The following is a 22370-nucleotide window of genomic DNA, read 5'->3' as shown; positions in this document are numbered from 1 at the left end:
CTTTCCTGGCAGGAATTGTGCTTGCAGGTGAACTTGATACGTTAGAGCTGTGTTCCACAAGGTCATGGCTTGCCTGCATAGGGGATAAGAATGAGTGCCCCCTTGCTTGTTTATGTACCACATTACTGTGGTGTTGTCTGTCTTTAGTAATAATTGTCCTGGATGAAAGTTGTTAGGGCATTTTGAACAGCCAACATCTCTTTTTGATTGATGTGAAGATGCATCTGGTCTGTGGTCCACTTGCCCTGAATGCATTTTCCTGCCATGTGTGCTCCCCAGGCGTAATCCGAAGCATCTGTTGCTAGAGTTTGCCTGGCTGTGGGTTGGGTAAAAGGCTGACCCTTGTTTAGGTGACACGCCTGTGCCCACCATCGAAACTCCTGTTGTAGGCAGGGAATCATTGGTATTACTGCTTCTAAACTATGAGCATGCTGAGTCCAAACACTTTTTAGGTACCATTGTAATTTCCTCATATGCAGTCTGGCATATGGTATTAGTAGTATGCAGGATGCCATGAATCCCAGGGCCTGCAGAGTTTTTCTTGCAGGGAGATGGGACTTTTTTTGCCCGTAAGTGAAGATATTGAGTTAGTTGAACTTGTTTATCTGGCGTGAGGTAAGCCATCTGGGCCGTTGTATTTAAGCTGGCACCCAAGAATATAATCTGTTGCGAGGGCACACTGTGTACCCTAGAGAAATTAGCAACATTTTTACAAATGCCAGATGCTGTAGGAGAATGTCCTTTGTCTCTGCTTGAATGAGGCAGTCGTCCAGGTATGGATATATTTGAATTCCTTATTGTCTGCAAAATGCAATTACTGGTGCCAGGCACTTTGTGAAGGCCCTGGACGCAGTAGATAAGCCAAAGGGCAGTGCAGAGAATTGGTAGTGCATTGTACCAGCTTTGAATCTGAGGTATCTTCTGCAATTTTGTCTGATAGGGACATGCAGTTATGCCTCTGAGGTCCAGAGTAACAAGCCAAGCCTTCTTGCCCAGCATGGGTAGAAGCTGCTGTAATGTCAACATTTTGAATTTCGGAATATCCAGATAAGTATTCAGAATTGAAAGATCTAGTATGGGCCTCCAGGCCTTGTCCTTTCTGGGAACCAGGAAGAGTCTTGAGTAAAATCCTTGTCCCTGTTGTGGTACATTTTGAATAGCTCATGTCCATGAGGGCTGAAATTTGTTTTTGTGCCTCTGCCCACTGATTTTGTGGCAGGTCTGGCATTCCTTTTAGCCTTGGTAAAGTATGAAAGTGGAACCTGTAACTCTGAGACACAATATTCAGAACCCATTTGTCTTGGGTGATTGTTTGCCAGTTTTGAGAAAAAAGTGCTAGTTTTCCCCCTAAGGGGGCTTCCAAATGGGAAGTGCTTGGCATAAGAAGGGGAAAGTCATTGTGACTGTTTCCTGTAAGGTTGAGACTTGTCCTCTCCTCCTTTTGGGTTTGAGGTGCCCCACTGTCATCTGTATGAGGCTTGGGGTTGAGATCTGCCTCTTGGGCGTCTGTATCTGCCTCTCTGTGGCCTGTCTGACACAATTCTTTGTTGGCCAATTTCTGCTAAACCGAGGTGGCTGAACCGGTAAGAAATCCTTGACTGTTTGCATAGATTTAACTTTATCCTCCATTTTCTTTAACACCTCTTCTGCCTTAACACTAAACAAGGTATCATGCTGTAAAGGAGCATCCAATAATTTTGCCTTAACATGATCAGGTAACCTCTGTTCTTTTAACCAAGCATGTCTTCGAATCACAGAACCTGTAACTGCGGCTCTACAAGAAGCCTCTAAAGAATCAAAACCACATTGCAGAGTATGTTTTCCTACCTGTTCAACTGCATGCAATAAATCCTGCATTTCTTTACAATCAGGAGCTTCTGAGCTTGCAAGCATTTTCTGTTTTAACTGAGCCATTACAAATTGTTGGTACTTAAGCATGTGAAACTGGCAATTTAAAGCTCTTACTGCTAAAGTTGCAGGAGTGTATACTTTCTTCCCCCATCTATCCAAAGCTCTGGAATCTCTGTCAGAGGGTACTGGATTTTTTGCAATGGAAGCCTTAACCCCTTTTGGATCCTGGGAAATAGTCTCCGGATCAGCAGAAGGGTTTTTGTAAAGAAACTTGTGAGAGTCGGGGACTCTATAATACGAATCAGGAGATAGGCTGGGATTCAGAGAACACATCATCCGCAATATCTAGCACAGGCGGAATAGCCAGGGGCCTGTGCTGAGGCAATAAAAGGAAATCCCCGAGCCTTTTCTTAGATTCTGAGTAATCCTGACTTTCCCAATGGAAATGCTCACTCATGGTATATAAAGTTTCCCCAAAAGAATAATCCTCAGGGGGAGAGGCTGAAGGGATAGATTCTTCAGTATCAGAGTCCTCATAGGGGGGTAGAGAGTATCCCTGGTCTGAAGAGGAATCAGAGGAAATGGAAACCTGATCAGAGGAATCATATTCTGTATCCTGCCTAGGCCTTTTCTCAGGAGGGGGATGGGAACTGCTGATTAGAGTAATGAGGTCTTCGGCCATTTTAAGCATCTGTTTCTTAGGCATGGAGGACTGTCCAGGAGAATGCTGTACTTGTTTCTTTGTCTTCAATGGTACCTTTGTCTTGGCTGTTGTTTTAATGGTAAGTTGTGAAGGTCTGAAAACACCCTCAGAAGCCGATGCCTGCTCAGCGGCTCTGGACCCATCTGAGGGATTAGTTTCCGCAGGCCCAATACCTTGAATTTCCAGAGGCCTAGAGGTCTCCATGTGGGAGTCGGAAGCGGCCTGTGGCTCTGAGGTATGGGTGTCAGGGGCTGCGAAAGTGCCTCACTGAGAACTGGCGACTGGCCTAGAAGAGGTTTCGTCGTCGGTTTAGGACCTCGGATGTCTGTCTTTATCCTTGTCTTTGTGTGTTTTTGGTATTGAGGTAGTCGGTTGATCCGACGGCATAGTATAATTGAACCTTCGGCCAAAGTAGTGCAAAGCAAAATCAAAACGTCTTTTTATAGTGCGCTTGTTAAATCTAGCACAAAACCGACAACTAGTGACGATGTGATCAGGGCCTAGGCATGGAATACAGTAAGAGTGGAAGTCCTTATGAGGTATTTGCTTCCCACAAGAAATACAATTATTAACTTTTTCTGACATCGGTCTGAGGCAAGAAAAAAAAGTTTCCCCAACGAGGTACTTAGCTTTATTGAAGACTTTGGATCTGAAATTTGACTTTGAAATTCTCAGGAGTCAGCCGACTGGCACTTGCGTACTGCTTCTGCTTCGGGCACCACGCGGCAAGAAAGACTGAAGAAAATGGCATCGGATGCATCTTATATACCCCTGGCGCACTGACGTCAGGGAAGAAGCGACAGCAACAGACGCCGGACCAAGACTTTGGAACTCTGGCCGACTACGGGACCGCCTGACGGCAGGATAACCCAAGTGTAATGACTGCAGCAGTGCAACACGATGAACATCTGGATCATGACACAAGAAAATCTGAATGTGTAAGTCCACATGTTTTACTGCAGCAATAAACATCCTTCAAAAAAAAAAAAAAAAAAAAAAAAAAAAAAAAACAACGGTGACTGAGATTAGACAGACATCTCCCAGTACAAATAACCTTTAATGAAAATATACATCAGCACCACACATCTGCCTCTCCACCCCCCCCCCCCCCCCACCGATTCACAATGTGACAGACACCAACATGTTTGGCTAATACTAAGACTACCCAAGAATACAAACTTTTAGATGAGCATGAGATTCCAGTTCAAATCATAACAAAATTCTGTAGTTCCAGTGTAACTGATAACCAACCGTATCACTTTTTACAATTCAAATGGTTGCCAAGTTTGCTGAAGGTAGAGCCTGTTTAACCTCAGAGTTGAAAATGAAAAAAATTGGGACAAATGGGATTTGATCACAGAGCTCTAAAACTGGGCATGTTAGTTCATCAACTGGACCACAGCTTCCAACTAACTTGATTCAAACATTTACACATTTGTGTGCGATGAATTGCTGCAAAACTGACAACAGCTGTTGACAGACATAAAACCAGAGCTGAGGTTTTCAAGTAAACATCCAACATGTAATTTATAAAGCTGTCACTTTACTGCAGCTGGAGCCTTCATGAATTTAGCAGCACTAACTCTGTGAAATGAGCACTGCAGGTCATTGCATCTATAAAATGACTACAATAAGCATCAGTCAAGACCTTTGATACAACAGGTATTTAGTGGCACTACACCCAGTGTATGTAATAGCTGCCCTTAAAACAGCCCAATGGTATTGCCTAACCTCTAACATTTACTATCACTTCACAATGATACAAACATATTGCTCTACTTTAAAAGTCCCAAGATACTACTTGCCTCATATGGAGCATACTCTTCCCCCATATATCGGTAGTTTCTTCGGGTGACATATGCATGTCTAGGTTGCAGACATTAGGCTTCTGTGGGTACATTTTCAAGCACTGCTTCACCCAGTATCGCTGTGACCAAGGCAGGAAAGGGTTGGATATGAAAATGAATCCTGGTGAGAAGTTGCAGAAAGAACAAAATAAATAAAACAAGAGTCATTTTAGTCTCAAACGTGTGAGGTAAACAAAAAAGTTACAGCCTCAGTTTTCCTGTAAAGCATCAAGCCAGACATTTTCATCATCATGGACTCCAATCCAAGCTTCCAAAATTAGAGTCATCTGTAAAAACAAACATTCAAGAAGAAATCCCATATTGCAAAAATTAGACGAAGAAAATTCCAAAACAATGAAAAATGCAACAGCAATAAAATTAATCAGGAAGCTAGCCATTATAATGTGATCCTTAAAAGTACTGTTTACTCAGATTCAAGTCATGTGGATCTTTGAACAAGCTTGGGCAGGTAATTACTACACACACACAGACAGAGAGAGACACAGACACCCCTATATATATGGTTCTACTTTAAAAAGTCGACTTACCAAAACATCGAAACAACAACAGCAACGATTTAGAACATCGAACTCCCGGAACAGCAAATTTCACCTACAGGAAACAAACCACTTGGCCACCACTAACTGCTGCCCTGTCCTCCTCTATAGTGTGATCTCGGAGTTGTTGTATTTAGGGGGGGCCCAGCCCCCCATGGGGGTGGGGGGTGAAGCCACCCACTCAGCAGGGTTTTGTCTATGTATAAATTTTAGTTTTTTTTTTCTCTAATACGATTCTTTAATATTTATGTTATTTTCCTCAGGGGTGGCCAAGTAGTTGGTTTCCCGTAAAATAACAATTAAATTGTTTGTCTTTTCGGCTTTTCCTGGTTAGGGATCGCCACAGCGGAACACCGGTCCACTAATGATTGGCAGTAAATTTTTTATGGTGCCGAGTTGCCAGCCTGACGTCCAACCGTCAGCGAAGGCACGCCCATTCACGCATGTCATTCTGTGGCCACTCGACCAATTTAAATTAAACCTACCATATTAGGAAAAAAAGAAAAAGAAAAACACCGGAATGGGAGGCTTTGACACCCCCCCCCCACATCCTCCTATCCAAATATAACATCACCAGAGATTGCACTATAGTGGAGGACAGGGCAAAGTTAGTCAGTCGTGGCCAAGTGGTTCGTTTCTTGGAGGCGTAATTTGCCGTTCTGGGAATGTGATGTTGTAAGTCGTTGCTGTTGTGGTCTTGATGCTACTGGAGTAGATATTTTGGCAAGTCGACTTTGTAAAGTAGAACCATATATTTATATTACACACACTCTGTGTGTGTGTATGTATATGTATATATATATATATATATATATATATATATATATATATATATATATATATATATATATATATATATATATATACACATATACATACATACACACACACACATACATACACACACACATTGTGTGTGTGTGTGTGTCTATCTGTATATATATATATATATATATATATATATATATATATCTATATATATATATATATATATATATATATATATATATATACATACATACACATACATACATATACATATATATATACATATATATATATATATATATATATATATATACATATACACACACACACACACACACATACATACACACACACATTGTGTGTGTGTGTGTGTGTGTGTGTGTGTGTGTGTGTGTGTGTGTGTATGTGTATGTATAGATATATATATATATATAGATATATATATATATATATATATATATATATATATATATATATATATATATTTTACACACACATATATATATTTTTTTGTTTAGTGTGTGTATGTAAGGGCGGGGAGGGGCTGCTTTATCAATGAAAATGATAAATGCACCAAGAATGGAGGAGGGAAGGAAAAGGGTCTTGCTCCACTGAACAGTGCAAATCCCTTCAGCTTCCACTAAGCATTTTACTCTGTTACGTGTATGCCTTTAATTGCAGCCTGACACCCTGTCCAACACCCCCCTCCCCAGTGTTACAAGAATCCCCTTATGTTTGCCAGTCATCCATCAGTTACAAAAATCTCCTTAGCGTTAGCTTGCCACCCACCTAATACTATCATGAAATACAAGTCAAGTCAGCACTGCCCATTTGTTCAAAAAACACCTCCCCCTCGAACACAAGCCTTACCAACTTTGTCCCTTCACTCGCCCAATGCTTCTTTGTGCTACATAAAACTCTATACAGTTAAGCAATATATCTTGTACAACATGAATTTCTAAGTTTTGCTGTGGCACCACTTATTTTTGTTTGTTTGTTACCAGGGTAGCAATCTGATCAATGGGGGATCCACTTCAGCCACAGTCTTGGAATTACAAAAGAAAGCAAGATGGCAGGTTCAAAAAAAGTTGGAAGTAAAAGTGATATTCACAGTAAGAGTACAATGTAAATGTAGCTCAAAACTATGCACAATAGAAAGACATTGCAAGTAATTTGAAAAGGCAGTAGGTAGTTCACTGGTAAACAGAAATCAATGCCTAAAGACTATATACATACTTACATAAAATAATGGAAGACGAGTAGTGAAGGAGATAACTGAAGAACTGAAGTATGGGGAAGTTACAGACAGAACAGATAAGGAGCGAGCATTTAATGTTCTCCTGAGCAGTGTGGTAACGTGAGAACAAGTGTGAGGACAACAGTTAGAAAGAAGAATTAGTATGAGGAGTTTAAGTTGCAGGTAGATACCTGAAGCAGATGCAAGTTGCCTTTTTCTTAGGGAGGCTAACAGTTTTTCTCTAAATTGGATTATAAGTGGGTACTTTATACATTTCTGTGGGAGGTGGTCCTACAATCTGAGTGCCAAGATACAGAAGGCATGTCTGGACAAAGACAGCAAGTTAGCTGGTGTAAGAATAGGTGCAATGCTAGCCTATTAACAAAAGTGATATGGGGTGCTTCTTATGGTTAAATCTGCGACTTAAGCGATTGCTGGAGTTGCTACACAGGGTTTTACATACTAGGCAGGAGTACATCAACGTGGTCTTTGACAGCAAGCCAGTCTGCTGAAAAACGTGCAGTGATGTTCACATCTGGGTGAAAGGAGAACAGTTCAGTAAACCTTACTGTAGAGTTTGAGGTCTGAAGATTTTCCACAGAGGTGTGAGTAATAAAGGTGCACTCTTCCTGATATTCTCGGATGTTTATTCTTTTAGTACTCCTTCTTTCATGGGTATGAAAATGGTAACTGTGAGGCAGCCAAAGAGTGCAGCTGATTTTAGCCCTTAAAGATCATGTGCAAAAGGCCACCAACCTTGACAACACTTTACATCATTGCATTAGCACTCTAGTCTTACTCTTACCACTTGCATATCAATTGAATTTCAGACCAATTAGACCACTTTTCAGTGCTACTGGATCCCTGCATTTATGCCAGCTCACTTCCTGACCATGAGTTATATCATACATATTGATGATGCAAATTGGTGGGTGCTATCTTCTCCAGTCATGTAGCAGTATGCTCACTTTGAATATGCAGCAAAATTAACTGAAAACAAATGCACTTTTCTGTGCTTCATTGTTTTGGGGGAATAAACACAAGTCTGTGGAGTCTGTGTGTAGCATCCAACAGGTAAAAGTCAATATATTATTGCTAGTACCTACATGTTGGATGACATGAGCAACTTTGATTTAAATTAAAATCAGTACTGAATCCAACAGAATAACTGAAAAACCTATAACTTTAAAGTTGGGCATGAAGATTGCAAACAAAATTTTAATGCACCTCAGTTTGGATTCTTAAGGGTGCTACTACTAGAAGCCACCCATCTGCATCACAGAACAATCCAGGTGGAAATGACTGTATATCTACGTGTATATATACTGCACACAATATTTGCCCATCAGAAATTCTTAAATCGGAATGGCAGCATTCCAAGATGGCTGCAATAGTGTGAGCAGCTAAAAAGAGCTCTAGGTCGAGTTAAAAATACTCAAGACCACAAGCCAGTAAAAATTTTTTATTTTGTTTTTACAGAAATTGATAGCTGAAGTGTCTGATACTCTGAAGGGAAAGAAAGAAAAGAACAATGTTTGTTTGTGTCTTTCGGCTTTTCCCGGTTAGGGGTCGCCACAGCGGAACCCCAGTCTGCTAATAATTGGTAGTGGATTTTTACATACCGGGTTACCAGCCCTGATGCACAACCTTCAACGAAGGCACGCCCCATTCACGTATGCCTCCACACAGAAGACGCTATAGCTGAGAATCGAATGGGACAACTTCTTGCTATGAGGTGACAACGCTACAGCAGCACCACCACCACAGTTATGAAAGACCTCAGCCATTAACAAATTGTATAACAAAAGAAGGAAGCTACTGCACGATAGAGCAAAATCCCATAAAGGGAAGACATCTCTTATCAACACTAGCAGAAAACTACGTTCTCTCATAAAAACATCCAAGGCCAACTTTGAGAGAAAAATCGCTAAGGACACTAAAGATAACCACAAAGCCTTCTTCAGCTATGTTAGAAACCTGGGCGGAAACCCTCAGATATGCTCAGAGTTAGTTCACAACAACAAAAAATACACTGAACCCACAGGTATTGCCAACATTCTGGCTGACGGGTTCAGTGCAAATTTCTCCCCTCCCTCACCCCCAAAAGAAGAAATACTTATCCCAGCTGAATGTAATCTCCCTGTCATCTCAGATGTCCAGGTGAGAGCCGCCCTCAGCAAAGCTAAAAACACAGCATCAATGGGACCAGACGGTATCCCGGGTAGCGTGCTACGTGAACTCCCAAGAGGAGCTAAACCCGCACATAAAAATGCTATTTAACCTTAGCCTTACTACAAGATATGCACCTGAACACTGGCGTACAGCAACAATGTCCCACTCCACAAAGGGGGTACCTCTACAGACCCTGGGAACTACTGCCCCATAAGCTTAACCAGCCTGGTCTGCAAAGCTATGGAAAGAATCATTATGGAACTCATAAACAGAGACATTGGGGACTTAGAGACACTTAACCCCACCCAGTTCGGCTTTGTAAAGGGCAGATCCTGCCTTTTGAACCTGGTCGACTTTTTCGAAACAGTCACTAGAGCCATTGATGAAGGCAAAGCAGTCCATACAGCCTAACTGGACTTGGCTAAGGCCTTCGACACAACACCCCACTCAGGCATCATAGATAAGCTCAACAGCTTAAACGTAAACCCTTATGTCACTAGCCAGTTTGCAACCCATCTAAAGGACAGAACCCATAAAGTTAAAATCGCTGGAGCAATGTCAGACTCAAAGCCAGTCACAAGTGGTGTCCCACAGGGATCTGTCCTGGGACCCTTCTTGTTCGGCATTTATTTCTCAGATGTTAAAGCAAACATGGGAGGGTTGTGGCTTACAAAGTTCACAGATGACTGCAAACTAGGCGCCATAGTCGATACACCAGCGGACACATACATCCTACAAAAAGGCCTCACAGAAACGGACAACTGGTGCCGGAGTAATGGCCTTAAACTAAATGCCAAAAAATGTATAGTCATCCCCTTTGGGAAAAACAAAGTACCCACAAATTATCACATAGACAGCAACCCACTGAGTACGGAAAAAGTAATCAGAGACCTAGGGACCCAAGTCGACAGAGACCTCTCATTTGATACCCACGTTGCCAAAGTGGTTAGAAAAACGTTCTACCTTGCACACCTTATCATGAAGGGATTCACATCCAGATCCAAGGATGTCATTGTACCCCTATACTCCTCCCTTATCAGACCCATGATTGAGTACAATGCCCCATTTGGTATGTACCTCACACGGCATTTGCAACAGCTGGAGAGACCACAAAAGTACCTCACCAAGAGGATCAAGGGTCTCCAACATATGTCTTATTCTGCCAGACTAAAGAAACTCCAGCTCTATTCAGTAGCATACCGCTTGCTCAGAGGTGATCTCTGCCTGATGTACAAGGCCATGTCCAATCAGGAACTGATGGACATGCTCCACCTCAAAAAATCCAAATCCATCAGAACCACGAGAGCTAAAGACTTAAACCTCGGCACAAGTATGAATAGGACATGCTGGAAGGATAGATTCATAATCCAGAGGCTTCCCATGCTCTGGAACAAGATCCCAGTTCATGTTAGGCAGAGCCCCTCACTGACTCTCTTCAAGAGAAATCTTGATGAGTGGATGGGAGATCGTAAGTTTACCCCAGGGGTCACATCTGTGTCACTACTAGACAGGGGCACAGTATTCTAAATCTATTCTGTGCATTTTGTACCATTTTATGGGGTGGCAAAAGCCACATCACTATGGCTAGGCTTACAAATGCCCCAGGGCAGATAGCCTAGTACTAAACTATGAAATAAAAGAAAAAATGTGTAATCTAAGAAGGGGACAGAAAGCAGTATGGAAAACAAGTGAGAAAGGCAGATGGCAATGGCAGTTGAAGGAGAAAAATTCCCCAGTCACCCTATTGAGAACGGCTGACCAAATACACTTGAGGTTTTCAAAATCAGTGCCTCTCTGTTGAAATACATATACACAATATAAGACTGCAGGAAATAGATGATGTTTAACCAAGCACTCAGAGGAAATAACTGGTACACAGATTGTTGAAAAGGAAATAAAAGAAAAAAAATACACAACTATACAGCAACTAAAGTATGAGCAAGTCACAAGAAAAAAAAACTGCTCGAAATTGAGGACAGGTCATGTAGAGATACCAGGTTTAGAGAAGTAACATAATTCAAAGGGAAGGACTATGAAAATTTTATGAGAAAATGCCTTAGCACATGGCCTGCAGTTTCTATTGTAGATATTAAAATAGGCAAGAGTACATTTCTAATTTGTGCATGAGAATGATGACGAGACCCATATTGATTAAGCTGCAGACAAACTAGCGGGGACAGGAAATTATGATTATGAAAAAAAGGAATCTTAAAAGCTGGAGACATGAGATTGTATGCAAATGATATTTTGCTACAAACTAACTAAAATAAATGCTTTCCTTCCCTCTAAGGCTCCACACAGAAATGCAACTTCCTTTCAAGTTATTGCATTCTGCAGTACTTAACATACTTCTATCCACTTGGATTAAAAACAAAACTACACTGAGCTTAAACATGCCCAAGATTAACTGACAGAAAGAAAAGAATAACTGGAATAGAATAAAGGGATTTAGAAACACACAAATCAAAAAACGCAGAAAAGCAAACAGGGCAGCAATTTCTTTTGAAACCCTTTCCAATTTTATCAAAATAACACAATGGATAAACAAAGGAGATGAAACAGCTTTCAAAAAGTGAAACTCCATTAAAAATAATGCAGTGTGATCACTAAAGAAATATATGCTTATAGGGACAAGGATCTTTGAGCAACTAAAATGTGACGTACACTCTGAATAATGCTTTAAAACCATTAAAATCATTAAGAACCAAACTGCAAATAACTATCTGATTAAAATAGAGATTACCACGTTTTAAAAATTTACTTAAAATGAAACATTAGATATAAAATGGTGGGGCATGCTGCCTCTAGTGAAAATTCAATTACTATTCAAACGGGAAGAAATGAACTGTTACCTGTAGGCAAGTGAAACAGATTAGGGAGGCTCTCCTTAAAAACAAGGCACTGAAAACTAGACAAAAATATTTTAGATGAATGACTATACAAGTTACACACTGAAGATATTTTAAATCAACTGAAATCAACAATTAGGTTCAGATGGAACAACAAACAAAAAAAAAAAAAAAAAAAAAGACATGAAAATCGATAGAAATAGACTACGAACTGCCTGTTTGTAACAGAAACCCAAAGAAGTATGTAAGCACAAGGCTAACTGGTCAAGAATATTTAACATGTTAGGGGAAGAAGAAAGTGCATCAATGTATTTTTAGTAGCAGTGCACAGGTAATGTCACAAGAAACACAGCTGAATGAGAACATGAATGTTTTGTAAACAGAAGCGGAAAAGAGGACTTACCGAGAACAAAAGCTGAATAAAGGTCACAGTATAAATTAAAGGATAGGCAGGGAAGATTTATGGTGGTGAAAGATTGTTGGTTGGACCCAAAAAGGGTATCACGGAAATATTAGCTCACTAGAGCACTGTAGGAAATAAGGAAGACTTCTTTAAAGGGTCAAGATATCCTAAAATACCCACTGAATGCAGATATTTAGAAAATATTTGCAAGTATTTGGACTCCTTGATATAACAAAAAAAAAATGAATTGGAATATACACATTTTTCAAGGGAACCTTATTTTTAAACCAGAACAACAGTTTTTGAGCAAGATTAGATGGGTATTACATATTGAAGACTGCAACATGGCGAGATTCATAAAAAAATGCACACAGGGATGTACTACACGATGATGCACATATACAAGTCAAGTTTTGTAAGCAAGTAAAAGATTGAAACAAACATTTTCTAGCATTTCTTCTGGAAAGGAAGTAGTGTATTCCTTGGGTAGGTCAAAATATTACATCTGAATCAAAGTATTGGGCATTATGCAAAAAACTGGAATAACTAAATTAAGGATTAGAAACGTGCTCAGAATGAAAGCAAATAAGATATACGGAACTATTACCACAACAGATACCCAAACAGCTTAAACAGGTAAGGGATTTACACATGTAAAAAAAGAATGACTGAAAGAAGCTAGAAGGGTTATGCAAGAGTACTTAGGAAATATAAAAGAATATATGGCATTATTGTTAAAAATAAGAAGTTATGTACCTACCATAACGTTCCATGTTAGTTGTCTTCTCTCGCCTTCTTTCTTGCTTGATGGGTTCGGAGCCGATCCTCGGCTCCGACTCGGCACTTGCTAAGCTCGAGAGTCACTTTTACCAGCTCGAGGCAGCCCCATATCCCATGATGCAAGGCGGTAAGTACCCAGATCTCGTTTGATAACAAAGGGCAATAGCACCAAGCATAAATACTTCCCAAAGGAAGAAAGAAAGCCTACAGGATGAAAGAAGGACCAGCTCTGAATGGTCTTCAGCATAATAATCTCTTGTAGAAAGGTCTGTCCAGGCCTGGGGGAAGGAGGGAGGGTCGCAAGAAAGAAGGCGAGAAGACAACTAACATGGAACGTTATGGTAGGTACATAACTTCTTAATGTTAAGTTGTCAATCTCGCCTTCATTCTTGCTTGATGGGACCGCCCCTAGCACCTCTATCCTGGGTGGCTCAATGGAACAGACTCTTGAGGACTGTAGAGCCAAAACTGGCTCTGTCCCTGGAGGCCAAGTCCAATTTGTAATGGGAAACAAAAGTATAAGGAGTGGCCCAAGTGGCGCTGCACAAATAGTGTCTAAAGGAAGTCTAGCTTGAAAGGCTGTAGAAGTAGCTAAGCTCCTAGTTGAATGTGCTTTAGGTTTTGAGCACAGCTGTTTTCCCCTGAGCAGATAAATTTCAGAGATGACAGAAGAAAGCCATCTAGATAAAGTCACTTTAGAGACAGGAAGGCCTTTCCTGTTATCCGTGATAGGAAACAAAGAGTTGATCGGATTTCCTAAATTGTTTAGTTCTGTCCAAATAATATCTGAGTTGGCGGTGGACATCAAGATAATGTAATTTTTGTTCCGATCTGTTTGAATAGTTTGGAAAAAATACAGGGAGATCAATGGATTGATTCAAAATAGCCTTTGAGGCGACCTTAGGCAAAAAGGTCGGATTAGTTCTCAATGATACTCTGTCCTTGTGAAAGATCAAATAGGGGGGTCGAACCGATAGAGCATGAAGTTCAGACACCCTCCTGGCCGATGTAATAGCTACTAGGAATAATGTTTTCCAAGAAAGAAATTTTAGGGAGCAAGAAACAGCTGGCTCGAAGGGGGGAAGAATCAAGGATGTCAGCACTAAATTTAGATCCCATTGAGGAGGAGGATTCCTGATTGGAGGCTTTAGCAGGAAAATTCCTTTCAAGAAGGCTCTACAAAGCCTATGGGACATAATATTGTGATCTGCGATCCCGACATGAAAGTTTGAGATAGCAGCCAATTGAACTCTAACTGTGGAAGAAGAGGAGCCTGCATGAAAAATCTCTGCTAAGAAGTCCAAAACTGCCTGAACTGGGGCAGTGAAGGGATCAATATTCTTGGCTTTGGCCCAATAAGAGAAACGTTTCCATTTGCTTGTATAAATCTTCCTGGTAGAGGATTTTAAAGAAGCTACTATGATGTCTCTAACAGGGTTAGAGATCAAAGGAAGCCTGGCTAAGGAAGGAAGTGGAGCAACCATGCTGAGAGGTTGAGAGAAGGGATAGACCGGTGCAGCTGACCGGATTGGTGAACCAGAAGATCTGGCACTGGGTCCAGATGCCACGGCTGCACCAAAAGGTGACGATGGAGGAACGGAAACCAAATTTGTCGAGGCCAATAAGGAGCAATGAGAATCATTTTGGCTCTCAAAACGGTAGCTTTCTGGATAACCTGAGGGATCAGAGGAAAAGGAGGAAAGGCATAAAGAAGTCCCTGGGGCCAATCCTGGGTCAGAGTGTCTCTGGGGGGATGGCCTGACAGAGGGAAGAGAGAGAAGAAGTCTGGGCATTTGCTGTTTTGGGGAGTAGCAAAAAGATCGCAACATGGGCGACCCCATTCCAGAAAAATCTCCTCCACTATAGATTGCTTGAGAGACCACTCGTGAGGCATGAGAATAGCTCTGCTCAATCTGTCCGCTAAAATGTTGGTTTTCCCAGGGATGTGCGTTACTACCAGAAACCGATGAGAGGAGATCGCCCATTGCCACAGTCTGAGCGCTTCGACACAAGGGGTAGGACTTGGTTCCGCCCTGTTTGTTGATATACCAAACTACGGACATGTTGTCTGTGTGGACTGCAATTGTCCCTACAGGAAGAGAGTCGTTGAGGGCTTGCAACGTTAAAAGCACTGCTCTCATCTCTAGGACATTTATGTGCAGGTGGTACACGAACGGTTGCCACGCCCCATGAACCATCCTGCCCTGATAATGCCCCCCCCACCCGATCAGGGAGGCATCCGTGGTGACAGTGGCTACCGGGGGTGGGGGTACAAAGTGTCTGCCTTGGTGAATCTGGGGAGAAGTGATCCACCAAGCAAGATGATTTTTGCAAATCTGTGTCGCCAGAATTTGGTGACGCATTGGAAGTTGTTGGTAAGACCACTGAGTGAACAACATCCACTGAAGAAGGCATGTAGAAGCGAGCCAGGGAAGAAGAGTAATGGCCGCAGCCATGAGACCTAATACCTTTAGAACCATTCTGGCCTGTACTTTCTTGTTGGCTAGAATGATCCTGACATGACTTTGAATGTCTGAAACTCTTTGGTCTGTAAGGGTAGCTGACATCCGAACAGTGTTTAAGTTTGCGCCTATGAAAGTAATAGACTGGCAGGGCAATAAGGATGACTTTTCAAGTTGATCGAGATGCCCAAATGAGAACAAAGATTTATTGTGTAATCCCTGGCTTGAACAAGCTGATGCCTGGTGGTGGCTGACAGGAGCCAGTCGTCGAGATACGGAAACACCTGGAATCCTTGACGTCTCAGGTGAGCCGTGACCACTGCCATGCATTTGGTGAACACTCTGGGGGCTGTGGTGAGACCAAAGGGCAGGGCTCTGAACTGGAAATGACTGGACCCCAGCCGAAAGCGGAGAAATCTCCTGGAGCGTCTGTGAATATATGTGATAGTACGCATCCTGAAGATCTATTGAGCACATCCAGTTGTCCTTCTGCAAGAAGGGCAGAATCGACTGAAGAGTGACCATTCGGAATCTTGTCTTCCTCACAGACTTGTTGAGTCTGCTGAGATCCAATATTGGTCTCCAGTCTCCCGTCTTTTGGGGACCAAAAAGAACCTTGAGTAGATTCCGGGCTCTGAATGGTCTGTTGTAACTGGCTGAATGGCTCTTTTTTGCAGTAGTTTTGAGACTTCCAACTCTGCAATTTCCCTTAGACCGGGTGGTACATCTGGAAGGGAATTTGAGGGATAGAAAGGACTTTCCTCGAAAGGAATTTTGTAACCCTCGGATATGATCGACTGTACCCATTTGTCTTGAGTGAGAGAACGCCAGGCTTCTGGGTACAGTGATAGTCTTCCCCCGACTGCCTCCAAGGAGGGACAGCCGGGCAACATCTCAGGGATGCTGACAGGGCTTGTCAGAGAGAGACTCTCTGTTTCCCTGGTTTTGTGGACCCCCTCTGCCTCTAGAGCGGCGTCTGTTGTTGTTACCCCTCTGCCTCTAGGGGTAAACTGACCACGTGAATCGTGTGACTCCTTGGGATTTATGGAACCACATTTTGCCACCCTTCTGTCCTTTGGGATAAGGTCTAGAAGGGGTGGAAAACGGACTCACGGCAGAAAGAGTTTTGCCATCCTGCTCACACCTGGTCAACGTTTCCTTCACTTGAGGGCCAAACAAAGCTGACCCATCAAAGGGAGAGTTTGTGAAGGACGCCTTAAAGGGATCTGCAAAATTACATAGCCGCATCCAGGCTTGGCGCCTAAGAGCCACACCTGTACCTCTTGCCCTACTGCTCCATCAGCAGCATATGATATAAGCCGCATGGAGGAGTTTGCAATGGAGGTAAGGGGTCCCAGCTGCGAAACCAATTTTTTCCTAACCCCCGCAGCTGTAGGATCCTGCACAACTTCACCTAGCTCCTTAAGGATATCCCTTTGGAGTCTGGTGAAGTGACAAAGATAGTTCAGCGAACGCATAGCAAAGGTCGCTGAAGAAAACATCCGCTTACCATATCTATCCATGGTCCTAGAGTCCTTATTAGGAGGATGGACAGGTACGGAAGGATCTGCAAGTTCCTTCTTGGTGGCAGCCGCCACCACCATGGCATCAGCGGGGACACCTTTTGTAAGGAATTGCTTGTCCGACGGGGCAGTAATAAATTTAGAAGGCCTCCTAGGGACAGGCTTTACAGAGTCAGGAGCAGTCCACGCCTTTCAAGCAATAACCTGCATAAGGGGGTCGAAAGGCGGAGACACCCAGGAGGTGGAGGGCTGAGATCCAAATGCCTCCAGGTATACTGAATCATCCTCAGAGGGATTATTGGTGGGCCAGTTTCCCCTCTGTCTAAGGAGTTCTAGGATGTCTGAGAAGGAGACATCCTCAGAGGGGGATCTTGGGGATCCCTCTGACTCATCTAAGTCAGTATCTGAAGTGATAGACTCGGGGGAGTCTACGTGTTTCCTCTTACATGTCCTCTTCCGCGGAGGATCCCCCGACAAATCAGGAGAATTCTCGGAAGAGGGGGATATTCCCAGTGGGGAAACCTGAGGCGGAGGATCTCTGGGTCCTGGAGCAAGAGAAGTGGCAGAGATGTCAACAGGTACCATAGAGGGAGAAGCTAAGGGAATAGACTGCTGGCTGAGACCAGTGGCCAGCACACTCTTCATTACCTCGAAGGCCCCCCTCCCAGGAAGGTCCGAGAGAACCCGCTCCGAAGAACTAGGAACTCCAGGACCCACCGAAAAGGAAGGCTCCAAGGCAGATGTCGGAGCCGAGCTCACCAAGGCCGAGGCTCCAAGGGGAAGAGCGGGCTCGGACAAGGGTCCGATGCCACTCACCCCCTCGGAGGAGACCAGGGAAGCTCGGCCACCGAATCCCTCTAAGGAAGGTCTCGAAGAGGAGATAAGAGTAGAGGCTGAAGGAGCAGAAGGGGGTATCTGTCCCTCAGCCATAGCAGAAACCATTCCCGAAGACTCCAACTCCAAACTCTGAGGTAGAGTCGAAGGAGGAACTGCAATGGGGTGTGGACTAATAGTCGTCTGCTGAGACGGACTATGTAGCATTTGGGCCAGTGCCTGTGACTTTAGTAATCTACTGACCACTCTCCAAATCATGGTCAGAAAGCCTGGATGACCTTGAAGATCGGCTCCGATGGCTCCGCTCCGAGAGAGAGGCGGCCGAGCCGAAAGTATCGGCTCCAAGGAAGGGGACCTAGACCTCTTCCTCGAAGGAACCATCGGAGCCGATGAAACTACTGAAACTGTCGGAGCCGACAACTTATCGGCACCGACAGGTAGCTTCGATGCATCGGCTCCAGCCGGAGCCGATACGGCCATAAATGTAAGGGTGTCAGAGCCGACACCGATGCCTGGGCCACATGGTGGTCGGAACCGATCGGAGCCGACACGGTGGTCGAACCAGAGTCGGCACCGATAGCCATCGGTGCCGAAGGTTTAGGTAACCCAGAATCGGCTCCAGCCGGAGCCGATCTCGACTCTGAAAGAGTCGGAGCCGAGGCCACAGGCTCGGACACAGAAGCCTGGGCCTTGGAAGACTTAGAAGTCTTAGATGGGGCCGACTTAGCCGGAGAGCCCTCCGGCTTAAGAAGGCCCCTCAAAATCAATTTATTTCTTCTTTCCTGCAGGACTCTCTGGCTAAGGAATGACATATAGCACAGGAGTCCTGCAGGTGAAGAGGCCCCAGACAGTACAGGCAAGAAGTGTGACCGTCTGTCAGAGACATCTTCTGACAGCACGAGTCACACTTCTTAAAGCCTGAGACCCTTTCTTTAGACATGGTGTAAAAAACACACACACACACACACACACACACACACACACACACACCAGTCCAAGAAATTAAATTAAATATACCAAAAGGTATCACTAACAGACACACACACACACCCTAACAGGGGGGGGGATGGGATGGGTGAAAGTCTGACTAAAAGTTATGAGGAGACAGGGAAATTTTCTGTCAGAAAGGGATTAAAACTAAGTTAAAACTAATAATTTAAGGTTTTTTTGTAAAAAGGGGCTAAAATAGTAAAGAAACAATTCACTTACCAGGAGCTGGTAAAAGGAGGACCTCATCAGCGAAGCGGCAAACGAGATCTGGGTACTTACCGCCTTGCATCATGGGATATGGGGCTGCCTCGAGCTGGTAAAAGTGACTCTCGAGCTTAGCAAGTGCCGAGTCGGAGCCGAAGGATCGGCTCCGAACCCATCAAGCAAGAATGAAGGCGAGATTGACAACTTAACATTACTGGTTTTAAAAGTAACACTAGAGCAGCCACAATGACTGCTCAACACTTGAAGCAAAAAAAGTTGAAAGGATAGCTAAAAATCAGAAATGCAAGACAAAAATAGACCCAGGAAAAATTATAAAAGTAATGGCAAACTATTACAGTACATTACTTAGAACCTGCACTTATCTATGTAACACACAAGACATTAAAAACATCAGTCACTTACATGTATGTTAGTTAAGAAAAGTAGAAAGAGGAATAGCAGCATCAAACATAAAGAAACGGAAATTAAAGCAGTAACAAGACACTAGAATACAGTGAAAATTCCTGAAGTGGTGACATTCCATTAAAGTATGAAAAAAAGCACAATCCAAAATGTTGCAAAGCATAACATACACCATTATTTGGGAACTGTGAGATATTAGCGGTCATTGGGGTTATCAAAAACGAACTGTATTGATGTTGATTGTTAAGGTTCATATACTTACCACAAGCAGAATGCTGCATTTGAAAGTGAAAAGAAATACTGATAAGTCGGGAAGGTCAAGAAAGAGTGGAATTTTGGACGCACATACACAGAATAGCAACCACCACACAGAATTACATACATAAATTTGCAGAAAGTATTCTAAGAACTAAGCCAATGCAGAATGGAGAAAGGAGATTCTGACAAGAGATGACTGCAAGTAGGAATACAGAAAATAAGCAAGAGGGAGCTGGAGTTTACTGAAGAAAACTGCAAACGAACCAAGGTATTGGAAGCATAACAACTAGACCGGGAAAGGTATCAGAGTTGGATCAGGTAAAGAAGATGCTTGAACTACAGGTTATAGTCTAATGTCAATCCCTGGTGGGGAAGGCAGAGTATACTCTAAGAGGGAGGGATAGGGGAGTCCCAAGTTAAAAATCTTCCCGGTATATAGTTTTTAGTCGACTCCAGAACAAAATCTGTTAAAGATAGTGAAACAACGGCAAGAATTAGAATAGGTTATACAAGACGGGGAAGAGATGCTGGACAACATTGGAAGAACACTCATATGGCTCCCAAGCATGCAACAAAGTCCAGAAGGTTTAGGATTTTTGCATGGAAATTTTTATACCCCAAGCAGACTTGAAAGAATTTTTCTTTTCAGGTAGCTTGTAAATGTTGGAAGTATGATGGGGAATAAAGCAGTAACTGGGAGCATTTGTTTTTTTGGGGGGGGGGGGTGTAATGGGTTGGCAGATTTGAAAAAATTCCCTCCTGGGCACTCCGTCAAAAATATTAGGGGAGCAAATGGCTCAGACTACAGAAATGATTCTTTTGAGGATGAACACATGGTCTGAATTCTCTACACATTGCAAGGCCTTAAGTTCAGTTCTGTTGGCTGCCCAAAGTAATAACTACGGAATGGAAATTAAAATCTAAACCATCTGTATTTAAAATATTGAACGCTGTAAGAGATAAACAGTATTGGTAAATGGATCTATTGAAGAGGGAAGGAGCAAAAATAAATGTAATTTGTAGGAATAATTCATGCAGAATAATGTTCAGGAGGAGGAGTGAGGCTTATGGGAAGGCACAGACTGAGCAATTTATGTAACGTTTGAAGAAAACATAAGTAATGTCCATAAATGGAAACAAATGTTAATATGGTTTGTTTTATTTTCTATTAATTAATGTGTACCTATGTCTTAAGAGATTATTTTTAACACTTATTAAATTAAGTTGCAGGGTGGTGGGGTGGAAATAGGAGGAGGTGTCAGTTAGCCAAACAAGTGTTCCTTGCTGGTCAACATAGGCGTGGCCATCTAAAAACTGCCCCAAAACATGGGGTTCCTGTTAACAACTGGTTATTCTGAGATTAGAGAATCAAATTACAAGGAGAGTAGAATAAAATTATAAGAAAAGGTGAATCAAATTACAAAGAGAAGAGAAGAGAAAGGAGAAGCAAGTTTACTTTAGTTCTTGCTGTCTAAACAGCTGTGGATTTGACTCAACTGAAGCACATGCATTTTTTTTTTTATTCACTGCCATGGTATTCAATTAATACAAACGATAAAAGATAAATATTTTTACTCAACAGATGAGGAGCCCTTACTGTAACAATTAGGCTTCAAGTAATTTTTTTTTAAATATACTAGGTGGTGTTAAGTTGAAGTCAGATAGGACATTGTTTAACATATTTACTATTTCTTAGAAAGTTAAAATTAGAGTTTAGGTCTCAAGAGTTTTTTTTTTTTTTTTTTTTTAAATGTGCATGTGTGTGTTTGTATGCATTTATTTATGTACATCTCTCTCTATATTATATATAATTATTTTATAGGTTCATAGGTTGGTGCTAAGGCTAATCGGCCCTAGGGACTATACAAGCCTAGCCATAACAATTCCCTAGCTATTTCTTCCCACAGTATTTACTTCTCTGGACCCCCGTCTAGCAGGGCGAGTGATGTGATCCCGGGGGTGAATATCCCATCTCCCAACCAATCAAGGTTTATTTTGAAGAGGGTCAAAGAGGCGCTCTGCAGGACATGTATGGGCAGTCTATTCCAGAGTCTGGGGAGCCTCTGGGTCAAGAACCTATCCCTCCAGCATGTTTTGTTCATTGTGATGACAAGGTTTAGATCCCTGGAGGATGCATCTCTGAGGGATTGTGATTTCTTTAAGCATAGCATGTCCAATAGCACTGGGTTTGACATAACCTTGTATGTTAAGCAGAGATTGCCTCCGAGTAGACGATATGCGACAGAGTATAGGTGGAGCTCTTTTTAGACCGTCAGCATAGGGCATCTGCTTTACGCCTGCAATTCTTTTAGTGGGGTTATTTCTGCAGCCTTTCTAGTTGTTGCAAATATGTTGAGGTACATATCAAATGGGGTGTTGTATTCTATAATGGGTCTAATAAGGGATGAGTACAGTGGGACACAGACCTTTTTTCCTGGATGAAAAGCCCTTAGTGATAAGGTGTGCCACATAGAATGATTTCCTGAATGTTGTGGCGATGTGGATGTCA

At 42.5% G+C, this 22370-nt stretch overlaps 1 protein-coding gene across 1 annotated transcript in view; it reads right to left on the bottom strand.

Moving 5' to 3' along the window:
- Positions 1-22370, bottom strand: part of ALKBH1 (alkB homolog 1, histone H2A dioxygenase) — a 181575-nt gene that overhangs the window by 133750 nt on the left and 25455 nt on the right. The window contains exon 2 of the mRNA XM_044073512.1: positions 4360-4522. Coding sequence (XP_043929447.1) covers positions 4360-4522 — 163 coding nt within the window. The remainder of the gene's footprint in view (positions 1-4359; positions 4523-22370) is intronic.

The sequence above is a fragment of the Protopterus annectens genome, chromosome 6.part0 (genome assembly GCF_019279795.1).
Source record: "Protopterus annectens isolate FY-2018-M chromosome 6.part0, PAN1.0, whole genome shotgun sequence".
Taxonomy (NCBI): domain Eukaryota; kingdom Metazoa; phylum Chordata; order Ceratodontiformes; family Protopteridae; genus Protopterus; species Protopterus annectens.
The sequence above is the reverse complement of the archived record's forward strand: the minus strand, read 5'-3'. Positions and strand labels throughout refer to the sequence as shown.